This window comes from Trachypithecus francoisi, unplaced genomic scaffold, assembly GCF_009764315.1.
Source record: "Trachypithecus francoisi isolate TF-2019V2 unplaced genomic scaffold, Tfra_2.0 Lachesis_group4, whole genome shotgun sequence".
NCBI classification, from domain to species: domain Eukaryota; kingdom Metazoa; phylum Chordata; class Mammalia; order Primates; family Cercopithecidae; genus Trachypithecus; species Trachypithecus francoisi.
Genome location: NW_022681469.1, coordinates 83,290,484 through 83,315,520, shown reverse-complemented (window position 1 = coordinate 83,315,520; position 25,037 = coordinate 83,290,484). Strand labels below are relative to the sequence as shown.

At 36.4% G+C, this 25,037-nt stretch overlaps 1 protein-coding gene across 1 annotated transcript in view; it reads left to right on the top strand.

Moving 5' to 3' along the window:
- The first annotated feature begins 1,881 nt into the window (after nt 1-1,881).
- The window catches only part of THSD7A (thrombospondin type 1 domain containing 7A), a 564,048-nt gene continuing 540,892 nt past the window's right edge, over nt 1,882-25,037 (top strand). Inside the window, exon 1 of the mRNA XM_033192934.1 lies at nt 1,882-2,526. Within this exon, the coding sequence (XP_033048825.1) occupies nt 2,349-2,526 (178 nt within the window). The 5' untranslated portion in view covers nt 1,882-2,348. The remainder of the gene's footprint in view (nt 2,527-25,037) is intronic.

The following is a 25,037-nucleotide window of genomic DNA, read 5'->3' as shown; positions in this document are numbered from 1 at the left end:
CCATGGGTAAATATAAAGATCAGAATCTTAAAATTTCTTTTGACAATAAGCTATTAAGTATAGTGTGGGATGGCTTTTTGAAGGGCTGGGTAATTACCTTGCACATTAACTTAATTCCTCAGATTCTCTGTCCTCTGTTACATAATGAATTCCCACTTGGTGAATTGACTGGCGCTTCCCACGAATGTGTAGAATGGGCTGCTGTTAGCAGAGTATGTCCAGTTTGAAATCCTTCCTGTGCCAGAGTTAGAGGATTTCAAGGTTCAGGGCACTAACAATAACTGAAAAATATAAGCAGAAAGGATGGGAAAATGATTCCTTGTGGAGTGGACAAGGAAATTTTCCTGAAACGACAGAACTCAGGAAGCAATAGCAGGTCCCTTTTTCTTCTGTGGTTTAACTGCTAAAAGAAGTGATCCTTCAGGGAATCATACATTAGTTAGGATCAGGCTTCCTTTTTATTCCTTATCAACCTATAATCTTTTGATTGTTGCCTGTTTTTCACCAGTGAAGAAATAGTAAGCCACACTAGCTTATCTCTCCTAATCACAGACTCACAGAGCTAGGGCTCTCTGAGCTTTTAATTCCTTCTTAGAGGCCTAACAGAGTGGAAAGTAAACAAAGACCAAATTTGCAACCTTCAACGTAGCTAATTTCCTCTGATGTCAGAATACTTAAACAGGCAGGACCTGGGAATTATTTGATCAAACCTGTTTTTAATCTAATGCATGCAGAAGGGCTGTGTCTGGAAGGCTCTGCAAAATGACAAGGGTCCCAAGAGAGCCTTATGGAAGGTTTCCTCTTTCAGAAACAGTAGCTTCCTCATTTTAAACTCTTGGGTAGCTGTGTTGGAGTAAATTCATAAAAAGTAGTTTTCCTGCTTTTAAAATTTTATTGTATTTGGTTGAAAATTGCTGATGGGATAATAGTTTTCTTTGGCTTTCCATGTGCTGACATTTTAATGGTTAAATGCCTACTATTTTAGCTTTACTATGAAATTAATTAATAATAGAAGATATTATTATTGGCTAAAGGGAGAAGGAGAAAGGGTAAAGCATTATCTGACTTCACACACGTTCTTCTATTACTACTGGTAGAAGAAAATGGAAACACAAAGGACAAAATATGCAAACACATGTGGTTCTTTATTTAGATGGTGACAGGCATTTTGCTACAGTAAGAGTTAAGAAAAATTGGTGTCAGGGAAATTTTAAATGAAGAATTTACTAATTCCAAGATATCCAGACAGCATGACTGACTCAGTTTGACCTTTAATTTGACTCACAACTATCTGAATACTTAGAAGTAGCATATTTTTGAGAGAAAGAAGTAGATGAAGGGACAGAACTCTATACCTGAAATATAATTTTAATTTTAAGGTTTTTTTTTTTGTACAATTGTATTTATGTAATTAGGTAGCATTGGAAATACTCATTAAATACTAATTCAGTTTTAAAGGTTATTAAAAGACAGTTTAATTTGTCAGAGTATCAATATTGCTCATATTTTTATTGAGAATAGATGAAGTTGAAAACAACATTTAAAGAAGTGTTTAAGTGCATTTTGACAAGTAAACATTTCTGCTCTAGTGTTTTTACATCTGATCTCAAATACTGCTCCCCACACAAAGTAATTCAGAAGCCATGGCTTAAAAATAGATAATAAACACCGATGCTTTGTGTAAATATGTACTAAGAATAACATGCCACTAGATCTAGCATTTGACTCCTTGGATGACAGTGAATATCAATGCCTGTTATTTGTCATTCTGAAATCTGCCGGGTGATGATTCTTTTTATTGGTGCATCCTTCCAAACATATTTCATCGCACCATGTGCACGGGAGTTCTTTAGGCGGGTATGTCGGAACTGGGTGTCGCCTGGCTGGCCCCTCTCCCCTTTGCTCGCTCCCTTTCTCGCCCTCGCGCTCTCGCCTCCCTCTGCCTCCAGCCCCCTCTGCTCCTTTGGGCTCACGCCCCCCTCCTCCCCTTCCAGCTGGCGGGGGCTGCGCTGCCTCCCAGACCTAGCAGACCTGCTCAGTCAGCTGGGGCCCCCTGAGGACAGTTGCCTCCGGAGCCGCCAGGACCTGCCATTCTGCGCGGAATGGCAGCGGCAGCAGCATCCCCGCCAGAGGCGGCGGCGGCGGCGGCGGCGGCGGCGACCACGGCCACCACCGCGGACGCTATTGTTCCCTGGTGTTAGACGCACTCTCCCTCCTTCTCATCTGAAGCGAACAATAGCAGGAAAGAGCTTTGCTTTCTGTACTCTTTGAGAAGACGTTCCAAGAGCGGAGAAAAATTCCCTGCCGAGCGTGCTACGGCTCTGGACCCTGGAGTGGCTGCGGGCGGCATGGGGCTGCAAGCCAGGCGCTGGGCGTCCGGGAGCCGGGGCGCTGCGGGGCCGCGCCGGGGCGTCCTGCAGCTGCTGCCGCTGCTGCTGCTCCTGCTGCTGCTGCTCCCGGTTGCCGCCGGCAGGGCTGCGGCACAGGGCGAGGCGGAGGTGCCCACCCTCTATCTGTGGAAGACTGGTAAGTGGGACGGAGTTACCCTTTCCCCATCTTCACATCTGGGGCCACATTAAGGAGCTGATGGGCTTCTGTAGGGACCCCGGTGCTTTTGGATGGCTCGGTTATGCTGGGATCCTAAGGTAAAAAGTATGATTTCTTAGGAAGCAAATAGGTCATGTCCGATACAATTAGGAAAGAAAAGCATAACAACTAAGAGGCAACAGTGAGTAGCTGGAATGTTTCTCTCGCAGCTTGGTAATGAGGGCAACGCTGCACTTCCATAATGAAGTGCAATATTTTTAACCTCTGGATTTTCATTCTACTAGGAGTTTCTTAAACACATTTCTAGCAAAGAATAAGCAGAGTTTAGCCTCGGTCTTTATTGTTTAGGCAAGCAATATGCTCGCTGTCACGACATTTGTGGATATAGAGTTGAATTTGTTAACTTTAGCTTTGTGTTATGTGGGACACCCCAGAAACAAGCCAAGTGAGGGCGGTTCCAACAATTAAAGGCGAATGGGGCCCCAGTGAACCTTCCGGAAAGACTGAAAACTCAATTCTTAACTAGTGAATCGCAGGATTTTTTAAGTGTACAACTTTGAGGATGTCTGGATTCAAAATTCCCCTTCCTTCCTTGAGAATTATTTTGCTTTGTTTTTCAACCACCCAACAAAAGCAGCTACTAACTGCCCATCAGTACCCCCTGGCAAAGTGCTTGGAGGTTCTGGCGGGGGCCGTGACAGGCAGGAAAACAACGCAAAGTGAGGCATTACTAACCCCTTTTCTGCAGGCTCACTTTCTCTGTCCATTAAAAAACATTGAGAATTCTTTAGCGGACCTGAAACTTCACGTGTTCGTAGGAATAAAATGGGAAAAGATTATCCCTGTTGCTTAGAGCTAGGGGGTAATTTAAGAATAACTCGGTCATGCCAAACATTAAGAGAATGTTGTAGTTGAAAGGGAAAGTATGTATTCGTCATGGGGTTGCAAACAAGTTTCAGGGAGTGGGTCTCTTCCTGCTTCAACCCATCTCTGTACCACTGCTGAAGAGACAGCTCAATTTATTCTACAATTGCATCAATATCGGTATCTGAAATTTTTAAAGAAGTTGCAGCTATCTAGACATTTAGTGAGGAGATTATACAGAAATGTATTTAAAGTCAAAGTACACAATTTGTCTTAGGATATTACATGAAACATATACACATTTTTAAAAGCAAGATTATTTTTGCTAACACCTTAAGTTTGCAGATCCGTTGAGTAATGAATTCAAATAAAATAAAACTAATTTATTTCAATTTGAAACAAAGAGTTGAAGATCTCTAATTTAGTCTAAGCTAGGGTTTTACTTGTTAAAAACACATTCATAATGACAAACATTACTCAAATTATAATTTACCGTTAAATGGTATAATATGGATGCTTGGGAAGAGCTCCTTAGGTAAGTCAGGGTAAGATAAAATAGTACTTGCCTAGTTGAAATTTATACTAGCAAAGTAATAAGAGCCAAGCAATAATTCAGATGGAAAACAGTCCGGCCAACATTCACTGTACAGCATCTGAGGTGTCAATATATGTCATCATAAATGTCATGGAAGGAACACAAGCCAATAAACAGCTTAAAATAGTGGGAAGCTCTCAGAAACAATGGTATGGAGACCTTGATTCCAGTGCCAGTCCCAGCTCTTGCTAGCTATAGGAATTTTGGTAGTTCACTTAACTTTTGACACTTAGTTTTCTCAACTGCATGTAAATGTGATGACACCTTCTTCTGCCTATCTGCAGTGTGTGAAAATCACATGAGTCATGAAAAAGTGATTGGTAAACTTCAAAGCTATATGCAAATGTAAGCTAGTATGACGAGGATGTTGAAGATATTTCTTGAATGGTGATCCTTGGTTTGGTAAAAAAAAAAAAAAAATAGTTCATTCAATTGGAAAGCAAAATAATGACTTCTTTATTATTTTTTATCAAAGGGAAAGGAGACTTTAGTATGTTTGTAATGGGGTTGAAAGTAGTTCTCAAAAGAACTAGAGAATATTTAAAGAAAAAGGATATACCATAAATGAAAATTTAGAGGTTACAGAATCACTATGTGCGTATCACTTGATGAAAATAAACAGGCAAGAAGGGAACTGGAAGAGAAAAGAGGTGAGATACTCCAGAATGTCTGTTCCAATAGGGTAAGCTTGGTCTTGGTAAAGAGGATTATAGAGAATCAGATTAATGGTGAGATTATTAAATTAAAATGATGTAGTGAAAGTTGTTACACTGGATGAATATCTGGGACAGGAACTCAAACTGTGTATGTTACTAACATGCTGTAGAACTTTGGTAAAGTCATTAATGACTTTGGTTCTTGGCTATTTTGTAATATTCATTCAATAGATAAAATGATATCTAAGGGCCCATTTGATCCCCAAAGTGCTTCATATATATGAATACATATGTCAGATACATATATTATAAGTACACACATAAATACATACATACAACAAATAAGGGTATATAAAGTTGACCCTTGAACAACGCACAGATTAGGGGTGCTGACCCACATGCACAGTGGAAAATTTATGTATAACTTTTGACCCCTCCAAAACTTAACTACTAATAGCCAACTATTGATCAGAAGCCTTACAGATAACATGAACGGTCAATTAATACATATTTTGTATGTTATATGTATTATATACTGTATTCTTGCAATAAAGTAAGCTAGAGACAAAGAAATTACATTTGGAAAATCATGAGGAAGAGACAGTATATTTACTATTCATTAAATGGAACTGGATCATCATAAAGGTCTTTATCTTCATTGTCTTCACATTGAATAAGCTGAGGAGGAAGAGGAAGATAGATAAGGGGTTAGTTTTGTTGTTTCAGGAGTGACAGAGGTGGAAGAAAATCTGCCTGTAAGTTGAACTGCCCAGTTCAAATCATATTGTTCAAGAGCCAACTGTACACATGTGTGTATACATATAATATATTCACATACAATACTAATTACTTATACATTATATGCAATCTTAAATATGTATCTATCTATATATGCTTTATTAATTCAACTCACAACAAAGAGTTATTCCTCAATAACTATGGGACCTAAAATATGTAACCATTGTGGTAAAGGCTGAATGAGATACTGCCATCCCTGCTCTCGAGAAACTCACAATTAACTGTTTTAAAAAAATTATTATTCAACTGATTATAGATTTTAGGAGAAACTCACAATTAAACAATACTATAAATACACAATTACAACATAGCATACCATACACATGAATAGAACATTATAAGAACAGAGAGGTTACTTGACTGATAAAGGAGGTGTGAAGGGTTTCAAAGATAATTTAATATATGATCTGGGTCTTGAAGGATGAATTGGATTTTGACTGAGGAAGGAGTAGAAGGCCATTCTAAGCAGAGAGAAGAAAGAAAATAAAAATGAAAAGGCACAACAGCATTCCTAGATCTGGAAGTCCCAGTAGTACACTGTACCTCAAGCCCAAGATGTTGGATAGCAATGAAAAGATTTCATGCCAATTCAGTGAGTTAGGACCAGATTATCAATAAACTTTCAAACAATGGTAAGATACTGGAGTTTAACTTATAAGAAGATGGTAGCCACTGGAAACTTTGAGAAGAAGAGTGATATTTTGTTTGTCTAGAACGAAGAGAGATGAGTTTAGAAGCTGGAAGGCCAGTGACGTGAGTTGTTGACTGAGAGACAAACGGGAACAGAACTCCGACAATAGAAGTTATAGTGAAGAGTGAGTAGAAGAGGGCTTGAGGTCACATTGAAGCAACGTTAGCTTAGGTTTAGGGTGCAGGAGATACAGTGCCTTCCAGGGAAAGTAGGAAAATGCCATCAAGGTTTCCATCATGCCTGTAGCAAGTAACGGAAGTACAAGGTATGAAAAAAGGAAGAACAGATTTCTTAGTGTTGTTAAGAAGAATATCAATTTAATTCAGATATACTGAGCTTGAGGTAGCAATGACATATTTAGACTAATATATCTCATGGGAAAATTAGTGAATGGGTGATTCAGTTTAGGAGAAGGAGTTAGGCCAAAGGTGTAAGCATGGAACTCAATAAATGTATATTTCAATCCATGGGAGTGGGAGGGATTATTAAAGCAAGGAAAATATTGAAAAGAAGAGCCAGGATATTTCACAGAGAATATTGAGATATAAAGGGCCACAGTGGGAGAAAATCTAGAGAAACAGGCTAAGAAAATATGATCAGAAAAGGTACAAGGCAAATGACAAGATACACTAGATGAAGAAGGTATTTTATTAAGGAGATTGTGGCAAAAAGTATTTAAAAAATTTAGAAAGGCTAGGGATTCTAAAATATTTTAGAAAATATCAAGTATGTTAACTTGGTAAGATAATTCACAGTGTTTTGGGAAACATTTTAGGTATAGAGATACAAACTTGATTGAATAAAACACAAGAGAGTAGAGAAGATAGTATCAATAAAGTTGAGTAAGTAGTATGTAAGTCTGTCTGCTATAGTGTTGTTGTTTTATAAGGAGGAAAACCCCAGAATTTAAGATATTAAAAATTATTTATTTAAATATAAAAGTCTATTGGGCAGGGTGGCTCACACTATAATGCCACAACATTTTAGAGGCCAAGGTGGGAGGATTGCTTGAACCTAGGAGTTCAAGTTTACAGTCAACCATGATTACACCATTGTACTCCAGCCTGGGTGACAGAGCAAGATCCTGTCTCTAAAAATTAATTAAATAAATAATATATAAAAGTTAAAATTTTCAGCACTCTTGTATCGCAGTCATTTCAAAGGTAACTTATCTTTGAATAATTGGAAAACATATTTCATACACACAAGAGGCATAGCATTCATATCACTGAAAAATGAATAACTACTGTTACTAATAAGTGTTAATGGCATTTCACTTTTTTTTTTTTTTTAAGACGGAGTCTCACTGTTTTGCCCAGGTTGGAGGGCAGTGGCATGATCTCGGTTCACTGCAACCATTGCATCCCAGATTCAAGCGATTCTCCTGTCTCAGCCTCCTGAGTAGCTGGGATTACAGGCACCTGGCACCATACTGGGCTAATTTTTGCATTTTTAGTAGAGACTGGGTTTCACCATGTTAGACAGGCTGGTCTCGATCCCTTGAACTCAGGTGATCCACCCGCCTCAGCCTCCCAAAGTTCTGGGATTACAGGGACATTTGCGCTTTTTATTACTCTAGCATGTGAGATTGTTCCTGTAATAATTATGGTTAGTTATATTCACTTGGCAATTCCAAATTAAGAGTGTCAATGAATTAAGCAAAATGCAACTGACTTAGCCTTAATCAGACAAAAATATTGAATACATAAACTTCTATCAACTTCTGTCATAGATATATTTTCAAAAATATCTTAATGAATTAATTGAATTGATTTTCATAATGATGAAATTATATTGAAATCCAATAAATATATACATAATAGCCATTATTTAGAATTCAGGTGATAGGGTATTTACAGGTATGTGTTTTCTGTCAAGGAGTATACTCACATTAAACACTTTTGAGCTGGATTCATGTAATGCAGGACATTGCCATTTTTGACAGTCACTGTGTCCTTTATACAGTAATTGCATTAAAATTATGCTTTTGTTCTTCAACTTTAGTAAAAACAATGTTATCTTTTTTTAACTTTTGTGTACTTATGCTAATAGTACTTATTACTCTGCATAAAACATACTCTCCAATGTTTAGGGAAATATATCTGTTTTAATTCTACCTATCTTTAATTAACAAAGGAGAGAGGGATATCATTCCAGGTAGTCATAATATCAGGTGGCATTATCCTAGCACAAGTGTTTTGAACTTAAATTGTTCTTACAATTTACTTTTATTCAGAATGTCACATCGTTTTCTCATTTCATGAATGAGAAGGATGGAATAGAGTAGAGAGAGCATGGGTGTCAACATTAATCAATCTGGGGCAACATGGATAGAAAATATTCTATTCATGTTACCTACAAAGTTATTTTGTCTCTCTGAATTTTTTTCCTTCATCTCCAATATGGATTAATGGGATGCATTCTATAGGGGTTTTCTGAGGTATAAATGTGGTAATGTATGTAATGTACTAGGAGAGTACATGACACATATTAAAAGTTCAGTAAATGATAGTTTTTATTATTGCTATTATTCTGTCAGATGGTACAATAACTATTTAAGTTTATGACCTGGAGCAAGCCCAATAATGTGCATTAGCCTTCTCTTAAGGATCTTTTCTTTTCCAGTAAATGCACTAGAAATTACAAATTGATACAGTTAACCAGACTAGTAGATACTCCAGTTTATAAGGGAGACACCATTTTAGAATGGAAAGAACACAGACTTTGAGATCAGACAAACCACTGTTTACATCTTACCTCTACCTGACCGGTTAAGTTGGATCAATTATCTGGCTTTGTTTTTCACCTTGGAACAATGACACAAGTTCTGAAGTAAGAAGGCATTTATGAGGTTTTTCAACAGGTAATAAACAGAAAGCATGTACTGCCATGACCTAAACGCGGCAGACATTCAAAAACTGTTAGTTCTCTTACCATTCTTTACCAGTTATTCTCCTAAAAATGATGTAACTTGCAGAAATGTTACTGGGCTAGCATACTTAATCTGTTTTCTGCAACTAAAGGACAGCATGAAAGACAAAAAAGCAAGTATAGAAATAAATTATTTTATTATAGACATATTTTTTATTAGTTTGTCACTTATGTGTAGACAGCACATACCAAAGACTATAAAAATGTTTTGAGCACCAAATTTAGGGTTACTTATGTAAACAGAACTTATTATACTTCATTTTGTTATTGTGTCTCAGGGGATTTCTCAAAAATTTGATATTTTACATTCTTGAAATTAACATTGTTTCCTATCACTTCTAAATTAAATGCTGTCACAGTATAGTTGCTTGTATTTTACACATTGCTTTGTTTTTACTTGGTAAGTGATCATTTAAATACATTTTAAAAACCACTGCAGTTTATGTCTGGTCTTTTTTTCTTTTGTAATTTACATAGCACCATCAGTGCTCAGAATTCATTAAAAATATATTGGTTGGCTAGGCGCGGTGGCTCACGCTTGTAATCCCAGCACTTTGGGAGACCGAAGTGGGCGGATACCAAGGTCAGGAGATGGAGACCATCCTGGCTAACACAGTGAAAACCTGTCTCTACTAAAAGGACAAAAAAAAAAAAAAAAAAAAAAAAAATAGCCAGGCATGGTAGCGGGCGCCTGTAGTCCCAGCTACTTGGGAGACTGAGGCAGGAGAATGGCGTGAACCTGGGAGATGGAGCTTGCATTGAGCCGAGATCGTGCCACTGCACTCTGCACTCCAGCCTGTGTGACAGAGCAAGACTGTGTCTCAAAAAAAAAAAAAAAAAAGGAAAGAAAAAGAAAGAAGTATATTTGTTGGTTGGATCAAAAAGTCAAATTCTCAGGGAATTTTAAGAATCTTTAACTGTTTCAATGAAACAGGGGTAACTTAGGTCACTCCTGAAAATTATACACAACTATCTGGTTTGTAAAATGTAGGCAGCCCCCAATCATAGCTGAGATTAAGAGTACAATAGGATGGCACATAATCCAGATTTTCTTCTGCCGATTATTACTGTATAGAGGACTAGCCTGATGGTGAGGGGAAGAGATTCTGACTAGGTGATTGGTCAAGTATGATTGTGGTTTTGGTTCTTTTAGGAGGAATTCAAGTTTCTTGACCTCTGATATGAGTTAGAATGAGAATACTGGATAGTGGGGTTTCTTTGTGAAGAGAGGATTGGAAATCCCTCAGTGTAGTGAATGTATAGGACAAGATCCCTTAGAATTAATATAAAGGCACATTAGACTGGCCCTTAATGAAGGAGGCACTGAGCATGTGGCACTTGAGAAAATATATCTTTCCTACTACAAGAGACAGTGTAGACTGTGAAATAGAGATGCCAATGAGTCATAAGGTAGATATCTTTTCTAATTTTTTTGTCAGAACTTTACACTAATAGTTTAAAATGCATTCAAGTGATGACAGCATTAAATGTTGTCATGGTAGAATTGTTTCTGTTTTATGAGTTGTTTTGTTTTTACTTCATAGGTGATCATTTAAATTAGTTTTTTAAAACACTGCTGTTTATATCTTGTCTTTCTTTCTTGGTGTACATTGCACAGTTAGTTCTCAGAATTCACCAGTTACTTAGATCAAAAAATCAAATACTCAGGTGGTTCCCATGCATGTAGTTCCTATGTACCTACACAGCAAAAAAGTATATATTAATGGGAAGTGATAAAACTATTAAAAGCATTCCTATATACCAATAAAGACCTAGCTGAGAAAGAAATCAAGAAAACAATCCAATTTACAATAGCTGCAAAAATAAAATACTTACAAATGAATTTAACTAAAGACATATATAATCTCTTCAAGGAAAACTACAAAGCACTGATGAAAGAAATTTTCAATGCCACAAACAAATGGAAAAACATCCCATGCTCATGAATTAGAAGAATTAATATTGTTACAATGACTGTTGTGTCCAAAGAAATCTACAGATTCAATGCAATCTCTATCAAAATACCAATGCCATGTTTCACAGAATTAAAAAAGAATCCTAAAATTCATATGTAGCCATAAAAAAGAACCCAAATAGCCAAAGCAATACTTAGCAAAAAGAACAAAGCTAGAGAAATCACATTACCCAATTTCAAATTATGTTATGAGACTATAGTAACCCAAACAGCATAGTACTAGTATAAAAATAGATGCATAGATCAATGGAATAGAATGGATTACCCAGAAATAAGGCCACATATTTTAAACTAATTGATTTTTGACAAAGCCAACAGAAACAAACATTGGGGAAAGAACTCTCTTTTCAATAAATGGTGCTGGGAAAATTGAATTTCCATGTGCAGAAGAATGAAGTTAGACCCCTATCTCTCATTGCATACAAAAATCTACCCAAGAGGGATTAACGTCTTAAGCATAAGACTCCTAACTATAAGAATACTAAAAGAAAACCTATGGAAAACTCTTCTGTACATTGGTCTAGGCAATCAATTTATGACTGAGACCTCAAAGTCACAGATAACAAAAACTAAAGTAGACAAATGAAACTTAATTAAACTAAAAACCTTCTGCACACCAAAATAAATGATCAACAGAGTGAACAGACAGCCTGCAGAGCGGGAGAAAATATTTGCAAACTATTCATCCATCAGGAGACTAACATCTGCAGTATACTAGATATTAGAATATACTGTTTATCAGAATATACTGGAAGAACTTGAACAACTCAGTTTTTAAAAATCCCACTAAAAAGTGGGCAATGGACATTAATAGGCATTTTAAAAGAAGACATACAAATGGTTAACAGGTATATGGAAAAGTGCTCGATATCCACTATCCAATTGGTAGGAATGTAAATTAGTACAACATCTATGGAAAGCACTATGGAAATTTCTCAAAGAGATAAAAATAGAACTTCCATTCAATCCATCAATCCAACTGCTGGGTATCTACCCAAAGGAAAAAAAAAAATCAATATATCAAAAGACACCTATACTCATGTTAATCATAGTACTATTCACAATAGCAAAGATATGGAATCAAACTAAGTGTCCATCAACAGAAGAATGGACAATGAAAATGTATGGTGTATATGTGTACAATATAATACTATTCAGCCATAAAAAGAATAAAATTACGTGTTTTGCAGTAGTGTGGATATAACTAGAGGTCTTTAACTTAAGTGAAACTAGGTAGGCACAGAAAGTCAAATACCACATATTCTGATTCATAAGTGGGTGGTAAAAATGTGTACACATAGATATCGAGAGTGAAATGATAGACAAAGGAGATTTGTGAAGGTTAGGAGGTGAGAGGAGGGTGGATGATGAGAAATTACCTAACGGGTGCAATGTGCATTATTTGGATGCTGGATATCCTAAAATTCCTGACTTGATCACTATGCAATCTATGCATGTATCAAAATTGCATATGTACCCTATAAATTTGTAAAAAAAATAGCATATTGGGAAAAGATGAGGGAAACTACGCAATACTTGGAGCAAGGATACCAAAAAGTAAACTATCTATTGTTTCTGATGCATAATTGGACCTAGCCAAAAAGATGCCATTGCATCCTCTGAAATGAAAAGTCCCAGAGAACCTGGCTGCAAGGCTGAGGAAAAATATAAAGATGATCCTGTTAATCTCAGCCTTGATATTGAACGTTGTAAAAAAAAACATAAGGAGAGAGATCTTAAACGAAGTAAATCGAGAGAATCAGTGAATTCCCGAGACTCCATCCACTCGAGGGAAAGGTCAGCAGAGAAAACAGAAAACTTATAAAGGATCAAAGAAGCAGAAGAAGTACCGGAGGGTGAGAGGCAGGTCCAGATCCTCCTCCTCTTCCTCCCAGTCATCTCACTCCTACAAAGCAGAAGAGTACATTGACGAGACAGGGAGAACACCACGGGCTTTGAGAAATCGAGACTGGGGACCAAAGACTTTGTGTCCAAGTGAAAGAGGAGGTGGCAGAGCTTGAGGAACCTTTCAATTTCGAGCCAGAGGAAGAGGCTAGGGCAGAGGCAACTACTCTGGCAACGATAACAACAACAGCAACAACAATTTTCAAAAAGAAACCGGGAAGGGGAGTGGGACCCAGAGTACACACCCAAAAGCAAGAAGTATTGCTTGCATGATGACCTCCGGGTCAGCGCCGGTTCATGTTCCGGAAACCAAGCACCAGCCCCAAGTGGGCCCATGACAAGTTCAATGGGGAGGAAGGGGAGATTGAAGACAAGAGTGGGACAGAGAACAGAGAAGAGAAGGACAATTTACAGTCCACAACTGAGTAGGGGCCACTCTTGACGGGATTCATTGCTCCGGGAGAGAGGCGCTGGGAAGATGGCTGGCGAGGAGCTAAACAGAGGAACCTCAAGAAGATTCTGAAAATCCTGCCTCCACCCCTCACCAGCCATGCATATTGTACTACCGTGGAAGGCATCCCTGGCGCTGCCTCCCACTAGACAGAGGAGGCTGGCCGTGGAGCCCGGGGGTCAGGCCCAGCTCTTGAGCGGAACACAACGCATTGGGCTTTAGCTGTTTTTCTCATTTGTTGTTGGTGTGTGGGGTGGAGGCAGGGGTAGCATGGGAGAACGATGCTTGGATTAAAATGATTTTATTTTTAATAGACTATTTTTTAAGCAGTGTTAGATTTACAGAAAATTAAGCAGAAAGTACAGAGTTCCCTTATGTTCCCATTCTCCCACTATTATTAGAATCTTGCACTAGTGTGGTGAATTAGTTACGATTAATGAACCAATATTACTACATTATTATTAACCAAAGTCCATGGTTTACATTAGGATTCACTCTTAGAATTGTACATTCTAAGGATTTTTAACAACTATGTAGAGATATTTATCCACCATTACCGTATTATATAGAATAGTTTTACTACCCTGAAAATTTTCTGTGCTGCTTCTATTTCTCCCTTCCGCCTCCCAAATCCCTAGCAAAGACATATCTTTTTACTGTCTCCATATTTGTGCTTTTTGGAGAATGTTATATAGTTGGAATCATACCATATGTAGCCTTTTCAGTTGGGCCTCTTTTACTAGCAATAAGTGTTTAAGTTTTCTACATGCCTTTTCATGGCTTGACAGCTCATTTCTTTTGAGCGCTGAAAAATATTCCATCCTTTGGCTATACTACAGTTTGTTTATTCACTTACCTATTTAAAGTCATCTTGGTTGCTTCCAAGTTTGGGCAGTTATGAATATTCATGTGCATATTTTTGTGTGGATGTAAGTTTTTAGTTCATTTGCATAAATACCAAGGAGCATGTTGCGGGATCATATGGCAAGAATATATTTAGTTTTATAAGAAATTGCCAAACTGCCTTCCAAAGTGGCTGTACCATTTTGCATTTCCACCAGCAGTGAGTGAGAGTTCCTGTTTCTCCACTCCTCACCAACTTTTGGTGTTTTTAGTATTTTTTATTTTAGCCATTCTAATGGATGCATATCTTGTTTCAATTTGCAGTTCTCTACTAACCTGATGTTTCATCTGCTTGTCATCTGCAGATGTTCTTTGGTGACAGATCTGCATTCTGTTAATTGTAGGAGTAATAGTAGCAAGACTAGGTAGCTAGCTCTTAGCTGGCAGAGTTCAAAGTCTCAATCCAGACTGTGCTGCACATATTCCACTTTTTATTGTTCTGATAGAATGACACATACTGAAGATAATTGTTCAATAATGAAAAAAAAAACACATGGGAATTAAGTGAGGAATAAATGTAGACTGTCCTACACTTTGCTCCCCCTTGAGAGGAATACCTTGGGAGTTATGAATTATATCTTAAAGTAGAAGGAAATAAGCAAATATAATAAAGATTACGTTAAGCCTGCAAGCTGGTGAGATTTTCAAGTGTAATACATACCTCCTGTATCCCTAGCAGACTCTGGTATGGTTAATATATCATGTAGCTGCATATCTACTTTTCCTTGCTTTGCACTGAGGAAGCCATAGTCTGGGAAAAAGTGGGAGATGCAACATTTTTCTGAACTTCTGGGAAACAGTGAAGGTCCACTGTGCTGAAGCCCTAGTAAGTTGAGCTGAAACCAAGTTGTTAAGTCAGCCTGCTACTTAGGTTACTCCCATGACCTTCCCATTGATGCAAATTGTTGAGCACACTCAGAAAGGAGATAGGTAAACAATGACCCAGAAGTGGATAGGAGGTGTGCGTGAGAATAGAAATATGGTACACTATTAACAGCCTAACCTAGAACAATACTGCCTGATGGAAAATTAAATTTCCCAAGCAAATGTATTGGGCACAGACATTGATTATGTAGCTGAAATAATTTAACTTATGGTATGTGGCCAATACAGGACTTTCTAATTGTTCTGTGTAGTCTGTATAAAATGTTTTCCCTTGGACCATAATAGCACTAGCAATAACAGGACATTCTGAGTGTTGTAGATGGATGTGTTTGTAGGTATGTTCTGTATTGTACCAGAGAAGAAGTGGTATCGGAACACATATAGTGACTATTTGATTTGCACTATCTAAAAGTTATTTTTATTTTCTCTACAAAAATCAGAATGTGACTATAAATGTTACAGAGTTCCACTGTATTCAGGGATTTACAGATTAGTTGCAAAGAATTGAATGCACAGCTTAGAAAGAAGCACCTAATCAATAACTAGTTAAATAAATATATGTTTGTGTGCATTTGTCTGTGTGTGTGTGTGTGTAGTCAATAAAAAGATGTTTAAGAACAGACTTCTGAGTTCAGAAGTACATGAATTTTGACCTAATTTTGTTATTTATTAGGAATGTGATTTCTAATCTCTTTTTTATTTCATAGCTATACCATGTGATATGATATTAGTAACTACCTCTACAGATCATTTTAAAGATAGCTTGAGATAAACCTATAGTGTACTTAGATGGTACCTGGCACAAGCCAGTGCTCAGTAAATGTTATCCCTTACTTGGCTATAATCCTGGTATGAACTGCTCACTGGTACAGAATTTGTCTCCTGAATCTGTCTGCGTCCTTTCCTTTTCTACTTTGTTTCCTTTTCCTCCTTGGATCTGCATATGAATGTCAAGCTTCTCTGCATCTGACATTGCTTTGTTCTGTACCTGTGGTCAGAGTCAACAGAGAAACTACAAAGCTCAGCCTTACTGTAAGGTTGTTCAAAGTATGGTTTTTAAATGCAGGCATTTTGCCTCACTGTTTTATTTTTACTTGTGATTGTGCATATCTTAGCCATGTAGGCAGTGCTGGAGGTTTGACTCTCTAAGTGGGACTGTGGGTCCCAAAGTTCCTTTGCTTGGAAAACCTGATATTATTCTTGGCAAGACTTTCCTGCTCAGTGATGCTGTGAATGAAAGGATGCTGGAAGTGTACGATTAATGATGAGACTTCCTTTCTTAAACTCCTCTCCTAAGATGCATTGTCTGTGTGTGTGTGTGTGTGTGTGTGAGAGAGAGAGAGAGAGAGAGAGAGAGATGAATATCACACTTTCACACGTCAATATATGTGATCCAAAATATTCTGAAGGAAATAAAAATGTTGTCTCCCAGCTTGAAGGAGGGATAACTATTCAACTATTTCATGTCCATTACAACCCATTTATTTGTACGTTCTTTAAAATTTGTGAAGCACTTGTAAATTTATGTCAGAATCACAGTAATAATTTGATGCACCTTTATAGGCATAATCACACACATATACATGTCTGCATATCTAGATGCATGAATATATACATATACAGGCACATGCAAATAATGCAATAATATGTGGCTAAATTATCACACAGGACTTCATCATTTACCTGATATTATGAAAATTATACCTCCTAAAATTTGTTTTTATGTGATATTTATAGTAGTGACTTTTTAAAATATGTGCAATTATAGACTTTTTTACTAAAATATTATACAAATTTTATATTAAGATTTTATTTTACAAAATTTTGTGCCAAGCTTACGTTCATCGATAACCCACTCATAAAAGCTATTATGAAAGTCCTTGCATTACCTTCCACTAACTTACAGCTTTTATTTTAAGACCCTTTTTATGTCTAACCATCTTCCTGTGTTTGCCACTCTGGTGCCTGTACAATGTTTTCAAACTGCAATGCTTGCACAAATTTCCAAGAAGTACTTTTCTAATAGCATCTACCTGCCAGCATATCCATGAACACTATTTCTCTAAAACTTTCCTTGTCAATGGTTTCTATTGCTTATGACACCATTAAGACAATAATGGTAACAGACCCAGATGGAATAATGTGGATTACAGGTATCTATATAAAAACATATATCGCACTGCACAACTATTTCAGGGGATTCCATTCACAGTCTGAATTAAGTGATCTTTTTATTCCCCAGTTTGTGTTAATCAAATTCAACTGAGGAAAATTGGCAGGCACTTAGTACGTATTTTATGGCAAGGTCTGTGTGTCAGGTGCAGGGGAACAAACATGAATAGCACACGAGGTCCTTCAAGGAGTTCTCTATCCTGTGTAAATAAGTTATTTGAGGCTAGTGAACTTATTACAAAAATATAAACATATATGGATGTAAAATGGAGGAGGGAGTAATACTCTTGCAAAATGAGACAGGGAAGGAAAACTTTCATAAGACACAAGTCTGAAAGATAATCAGTTTACAAATGGAGAAAGGCTATAGAGAGACAGAATTCCAGGCAGAGAAGCAATAGTTGTGAAAAAATTAAATGGCATGTTTCCGGGGATAGAAAGAAGTTTGGAGTCATAAAAAGTAGGTAATTATTTGGGGTGGGAAGAAGGGTGGATATGAGTTTGGAGAAGAAGGGAATGGATGGATGACAGAGTCTTTTCGTAATAATAAGCAGTTTATTTGCTGTTTTCTGATTCATAGAATCTAGGAGCTCAAGTCTATTTGAGTTTATAAAATATTGTCAGAAATGAAAGGATATATTTGTAAACGTTAAGTCAGATGTGAATATATGAGTTTTATATGATTGTTCATCTAAATGAACTATTATAATTCTCCTTGCAAACTTTCCAAGAGAAATGCTATCTTAGGTAGTGCTAATTAAATGCAGTAATTTCGATAGTGTAGCATCCTTTCAGGTTTATTAATAAGAATGATGTAATATTTTATTTTTTCCTCTGCTGTTTTGAGTAAAGTAATATTAAAATAAGTAAAGCTTAAATATATGTACATATATTTAAATGTACAGGTATAGAACTCATCCCTGATGAGTTCTGTGAAAGGGAATACAAATGAGGAGAGTAGATGAGGCATGATATAAAGGCCGGCTGTACTCACCTCTTCTCTGTTGTGGACTACCTGGTTAAGGGAAGCAACACCACTCCATTACCCTGCTTCAGGTCTATCACCTGCAATCAGGTAGAGACCAGGTTCAACTAGAAACAAAAAAATTGCATGAAGGACAATACCGTTGACTGAATGTAGCGTCTAGCTGGCCAAAATTGGACTATGGGGCATTGAATGACAACCTTTGCCTTTGACAATCATATCAGGTCTTCAAAAACATGAAGCTTAAAAATGGAGGGTAAAAAAGATTTTTAAAAGATTCTTTTCTTTTTTTTTTTTTTTTTGAGTTTTAGAGAATGGCTACATGAAAGTATATGTAACAACAAATTCAAATTAAAGTGTCTGAGCAGCCATGTTTCCAGCCAATATCAACATTTCTCTATGCATTGTGCTTCATTTGTTCTCATTAGTTCATGGGTCCTGTGGAGAGAGGAGTGATGAGGATTAAGGCATCTGCTGTTCATTAACTGGCACAGATAATCACAGAAATGCAGCAAAGATCAGAAGATCCAATGATTCTATCGAACAGCTTCTTTTGAGAGTTTGCTGTGGTGACTGCATACCTCTAATGGGAGAGTCATCAAAATGGATTTGGATTTATGAAATCAAATAATTCATAAGGAGAGCTGTGACTGCTGCTAAGATACATTTCTCTCCCTGTCTCTTAATGCAATATTTAATCTAATTTCTTTAGTTCTCTCAGCCTGTTTTATAAGAGAAGTGGTTTTGAACTGCTTCAGTTGTGCAAGTTCCATGAGAAGAGAATAAATATTATGAAGCAGACAAGGTGGTTCTTCAGCCTTGATTGATCAAGCACTGCAGAATTGTGAAAGTCATGATTTCCCAAATCATGATGAAAGTTTTCAGAGCTTTCAAGATCATTCTTCTTGCAATAATTTTCTACCGTGACAGGATCATCTAAAAGCTAAATTATTTTGAGCATTTTATGAAAATGTGGAAATTAGAGTGAAAATTACTCTTGTGCCATGATATTATAAATGAGATGAATCTCCTTTGTTAGTCATTTGCTGAATACTTGGGAGTGCTATCAAAGAGCCATTCTTTTAACAGCTTTATTGGATAGAATTCACATAGCATGCAATCACCCATTTAAAGTGTACAATTCAATGGCTTTTAGTTGTGCCTCCATTACCACAATCAATTCAAGAACATTTTCATTACCCCAAGAAGAAATCCTGCATCCCTTAGACATCACCCCAAGTTCTGGGCAAATACCAATCTACCTTTTCTCTCTATTTGCCTAGTCTGGACGTTTCATATGAATGGCATCATAACTTGCATGATCCTTTGTGACCTTTTATTTCACATATCATGTTTACAAAGTCTATCCATGTTTTACATGTATTAATACTTCATTCCTTTTTATTGCTAAATAGTATTCCGCTGGATAAATACACTGCCTTTTGTTTGTTCCTCAGTTGATAGACATTTGGGTTGTTCCTACTTTTTGACTATTATAAATCATGCTACTATGAACATTCATGTGCAAGTTTTAGTGTGGATATGTATTTACATTTCTCGAATGTATACTTAGGAGTTAAATTGCTGGATCTTATGGTAACTGTATTTTTAATTGTTTGAGAAACTGCCAAACTGTTTGAGCCTTATTATTATTATTATTATTATTATTATTATTATTTTGAGATGGAGTTTTGCTCTGTTACCCAGGCTAAAGTGCAGTGGTACTCTCTTGGCTCACCGCAACCTCCGCCTCCCAGGTTCAAGTGATTCCCCTGCTTCAGTCTCCCAAGTAGATGGATTTACAGGCATATGCCACTATGCCCAGCTAATTTTTTGTAATTTTAGTAAAGACAGGGTTTCACCATGTTGGCCAGGATGGTCTCGATCTTCTGACCTTGTGATCTGCCTGCCTCGGCCTCCCAAAGTGCTGGGATTACAGGCGTGAACCACCGTGCCCAGTTGAACCATATTTTTTAAACCCAGCACAGCGTAATACATATTATTTTTTAATGAATTTCAGATATAACGTAATTGTCATTTAAGAACATGTAATTAGAAGATAAGTAATTAAAATATAGGAACGTGCTTTAGGGGACCTAATTCATAAGAATAAAAGTGCATTTAGGAAGAAAATCTGCTGAAATAATCATGAACACACTTCATAGGATGCCAACAAGAAGTTCCTTTTGGGTTTTTAATCTGATCACATAGTGAAGGCCTCAATAAAGAAAAAAATAAAGTAGTTGGGATGGCAGAGCTGTCATGACTTATCACATGTATTTTAAAGTTGCAGAGAAATCTAAATTATACCAATAAAAACTTTCAATGCTAATCTGTTTTGAAGGTGCCTATATCCTTTTTATAGCTTAGTGGGTAGAATAACAATACTTCCTTGTATTCTTGTGGTACTCTGTAATTCCCCAAGCACTCATGCATACATGTTCTTTCACTAAATTCTCACGATTTCTTCATTAATATAGGGCATTCTTCTCCTTTAATGAAAGAAGAAACTCAGGTACTGAAGTTAAGTGATTTAACCCAAACCATACTCTCAGTATAAAACTAGCAGCCAGGACACATATCATGGTGTCTTTTGATGTTATGATATACATACAAATGAAATTTTCTATAAAGCCCTTTAAAGTATGCTTCTAATATTTTGATTGAAAAAGCCAAGGTCAGGGAAAATACTCTCCAGTTTTGTGAAGATTAAGTCTCTAAGATTTAAATTAGCATTATATGGTATAAATAATAGCTGACAACAGAAATTTGGATTTAATATTTTCACACAAGTATAGGGAGATAGAGTAAATGATTATAGACTTGTGTTTTGAAAAATATTTTGACTATGTAATGTGTTGACTGATTACTTTACCATGTTCTTGAGATTTTGCCATTTTCTCTCATAGTTTCCTTCACTTTGCTAACATAAATGATAACATATTTTATCTATAAAATCTGTTGTCCTATAATTAAATGTAAGTATATTCCCATATTGTTTCATGATGCAATGCATCTTATTTAGAAGTATAAAGTGCTGCTTCAAGCTATAACTAAATATTCAGTTTCAGTATATTTACATTTTTTAATTCATTTTGTAAAGGGTTATACAGATTTTTACTGTGAATTTTCTTGAAAATAAATAACATAGGAGTTTAAACTGAACGCCACACAACAGAACATTCTAAATCTTCCTCATCTGTGTGTCTCCCAAAAAACCTAACAGGGCACCCTCTCTCCCTCTCCCCATTTCTCTCTTCCTCTCTCCCCCCCACCCCGCCCCCACCACACACAATTTTCTTTTCTTCTCCTTTATAGTCTCAGATTTCTTTCACTGTCTCTTCAAATGTCTCTCATTACGCTCAGTGGTTCTTTTCCCTTCTCTCCCACCTCCCTTGTCTGACCACCTGTGTTGTATTTTGATACAATATTGCAGTCTACCTTTAATTTCAGGAAATCTTTTTCAAGTATATAAACTGATGTAATTTCATGAATAAGCATATTATCAACAATAGAAAATGCTGACTTTCACTGTGTCCTTTAAACGGAGAATTGCATTCCAGCTGTAGCTTTCCTTTTCTTTTCTTCCCAGAAAGAATCCAAATGAAAACCTGCAAGCATCATTATATTTGTCCGCAGGCAGCTAAGCTGATATATTTAGTGTGGACTGCTGTATGGGATACAGCTGTGAAATGAGCTAAAATTTATTATTGCAGGTAAAAGAACTAGTATAAATGTATTCAAATGAAATCCTTTGCAAGCATTACAGTAAATAGACTTTGGAAACATTCCCATCCTGTCTCGTGTACTTTAAAAACGACTTTTCTGAAGATACTATATATCTTAGGGCATGTGATGAAGGAGATGAAAATTAGGACTGTCAGTATTCAGGGATTTATACAGTAGGTTTCTCTTACCACTAGTACAATAGGATTTTTAATTTGAATTCATATATATGCTTGGTTCTTCTTAAATCTTGGGCCAATGTAAAAAAGTCTCTTGAGGAGGAAGAAAACTAGCTACTCCTAAATGCATCATGAGCACACAAACCATTTCACTCCTTAAGTATAAAGATAGCAATTTTAACCCAGAGGAAAACTTGAAATATTCTTTCTATTTTGAAGGTCTTTACATAACTTGTGTACAGTGCATGTCACTGTTTTAAGTTTGTGTGTATGTGTGTGTGTATGTGTGTGAGTGCTTGATAATCCTATTGGTTAATGTGCATAGGAAATTTGTTTTCTTAATGTAAGTCAGGTTAATGGACAAAAGAGACATTACACACAAATCACCAAGTTTTAAAATATTGTAAACTAATAAAATATCCTTAACACTAACATCATATGCCACATAATTTAATCTGCAGCTTATTGTGATACAGAAATGTCTTCAGAAGTTTGAAGTTCAGCATCTTCATTATGAATAAAAACGTATTGCTGTAATAGAACAACGAGCAAGTTCTGGGAAAAAAATTTAGTTGGCGGAAGGCTGAATTAAACCTGATTTGAGTATGAGTAGTCTTTTAGTCTTCCTAATTTAATTGTGTACTTTTAAGGGATATTTAAATGTTTCAAACTTTTTCTGAATGGTTTTCTACATTCAAAAATTTATGGAGACTCTTACTGTTCTATTCACAACCACATTTCTGAAAGTTGAAATTAAACCATCCTAGGGCCGAGCTAATATTTTCAATAATTTTGCATACATGTACATGTTTATGGTGTTTCTCTTATTATTGGTTGCATCATATTAAGTCAACTGGAATGGAAAGTTAAATCTGAGGTGAAGACAAATTGTTTGATATTTCTTCTTTCTAGCAGAGTTATTCTCCCCATTTCCCAATTTTGATCTATTACAAATAAAACAGTAACATCAGCATCGGGGTGGTGCCCTCTAAGCTCTTTTATTTACTACACAAACATTTTACTGAACTTTAGCTATGGGGAAGTATAGACATGTATGAGCTCGTAATCTTTCAAGGAGATGTAGACATAGCAATTGTAATCAGGGTAATTGGGGCTATCACTGAAGGGGAGTGACCAGCTTATCTGAGCTGGAGATGAGCAAGGAAGGGCCAAGAAAAGACTGATATTTACATTTGTACTGGCCTCCAAAGGATGTGCAAAACTCTGAGAGATGAGAGATGAAGGAACATCACATGGCAAAGGCACAGAGACAGCTATCCGAATGGCTTTCACACTCTGAATAGTTCACTCTTTACCCATAAAACCCTAGGACAGCTCTCTGCTGGTGCTCTCAACAACATCAGGGACTCTTGCCAGTTTTACCTCCTGTTCTTTCTAAATGTGCCAGATGTATGCTAAGAGCCAGTTTCTACCTGGTCTGGATTTCCTTAATCAGTTGCTTATAATGTCTCCATAGGATTGTCTGCTTGAGTTCTAAATGCTGATTTGTTCCTATCCCATACTTTTTCATGTTCCTCAGTTTCATGCAATTTGACTAAATGGTTAGTTTATTCAACTTTCTTATACAACTCACTGTTCTAGAACCCCTACCTTCAACTTGAGCCCCAAAATATAGAATAAAATCAAATAGTAGGTATAATTCTCAGCTCTATTTATCTTGAACCATGTATCACATTGTTTATGCTTTGGTACATATAAGATTCAACTTTGGGCCTTAGCAGGAAAACCAATGAACATTTGTTTGTAAGGAATACGTTGTTAGTATGTACATTAGGCCTAGAAATTAAGCAAGTAAGCAAATTCCAAAACTACTTAAAATAGTTCCTTTGAGTGTAGGAAGTGCTTTAACTCTAGCTTACCTAATGATATAATAATGCTTACTGAAATGTTTACCATAGTTAATTCTTATTGCTCCTCTTCACATAAAATAAAATTTCATACATTCCAAAGCCTGTGACCATAAAGTTATGAAAATTTTCCTGCAATAAGTGAATTATGCTTTTTATACACTCATGGGAAACCACACAAAAAAGAAAAATCCTTGTGAAGAGTAAAATGTAATACCATCTTTGAAGTGACTGATAGATAAGCAACAGACAGCCACAACTATAATAGTCGATTACAGAATCCAAAAATGACTCTCCTGTCAAGATTCAGTTCAAACATCACTTGCTCTATGAAGCTTTTGTAATTCTCCTCCCTGACTTATATCAGCACTTTAACAACAATACTCTATTTTTATTTTCACCTGTGTATTCAGTGTCTGCCTCCAACAAGTTACTGGTAATGATTTTGGGTACTTTATTGTTTAGGTGTCTCTTACCCTTATCATGAAAATGTGAGCTTCTTGAGGCAAAAGCTGTCTTAGTCATCTTTGTTAACTCACCATGTATTATATACTAGGTATCAGCACATTGTTGATGAATGAATAAATTACTTAAACTTAATTTAGCTTACATAATGTTATATCACGTTTTTCACTTCATAACTCTCATGATGATTTTCCTATTTTATAAAATATTCCCAGAAAATTTGATATATTTTAATGGTATATCTATTATATGTATGGTTCAAGTATTTAATATTCCTTTAATACTGGCTATTTGGGTCATTAGCTTTTTTATTATGAAATTATGCTATACGTGATATTATTGTAGCATATCTTTTTTGCCCATCTCTGAGTTATTCCTTATGGTGCATTCTTAGAAATTCAGTTCTTTAGTTAAAAGGAGGAATATTTTCAAGACTCCTGA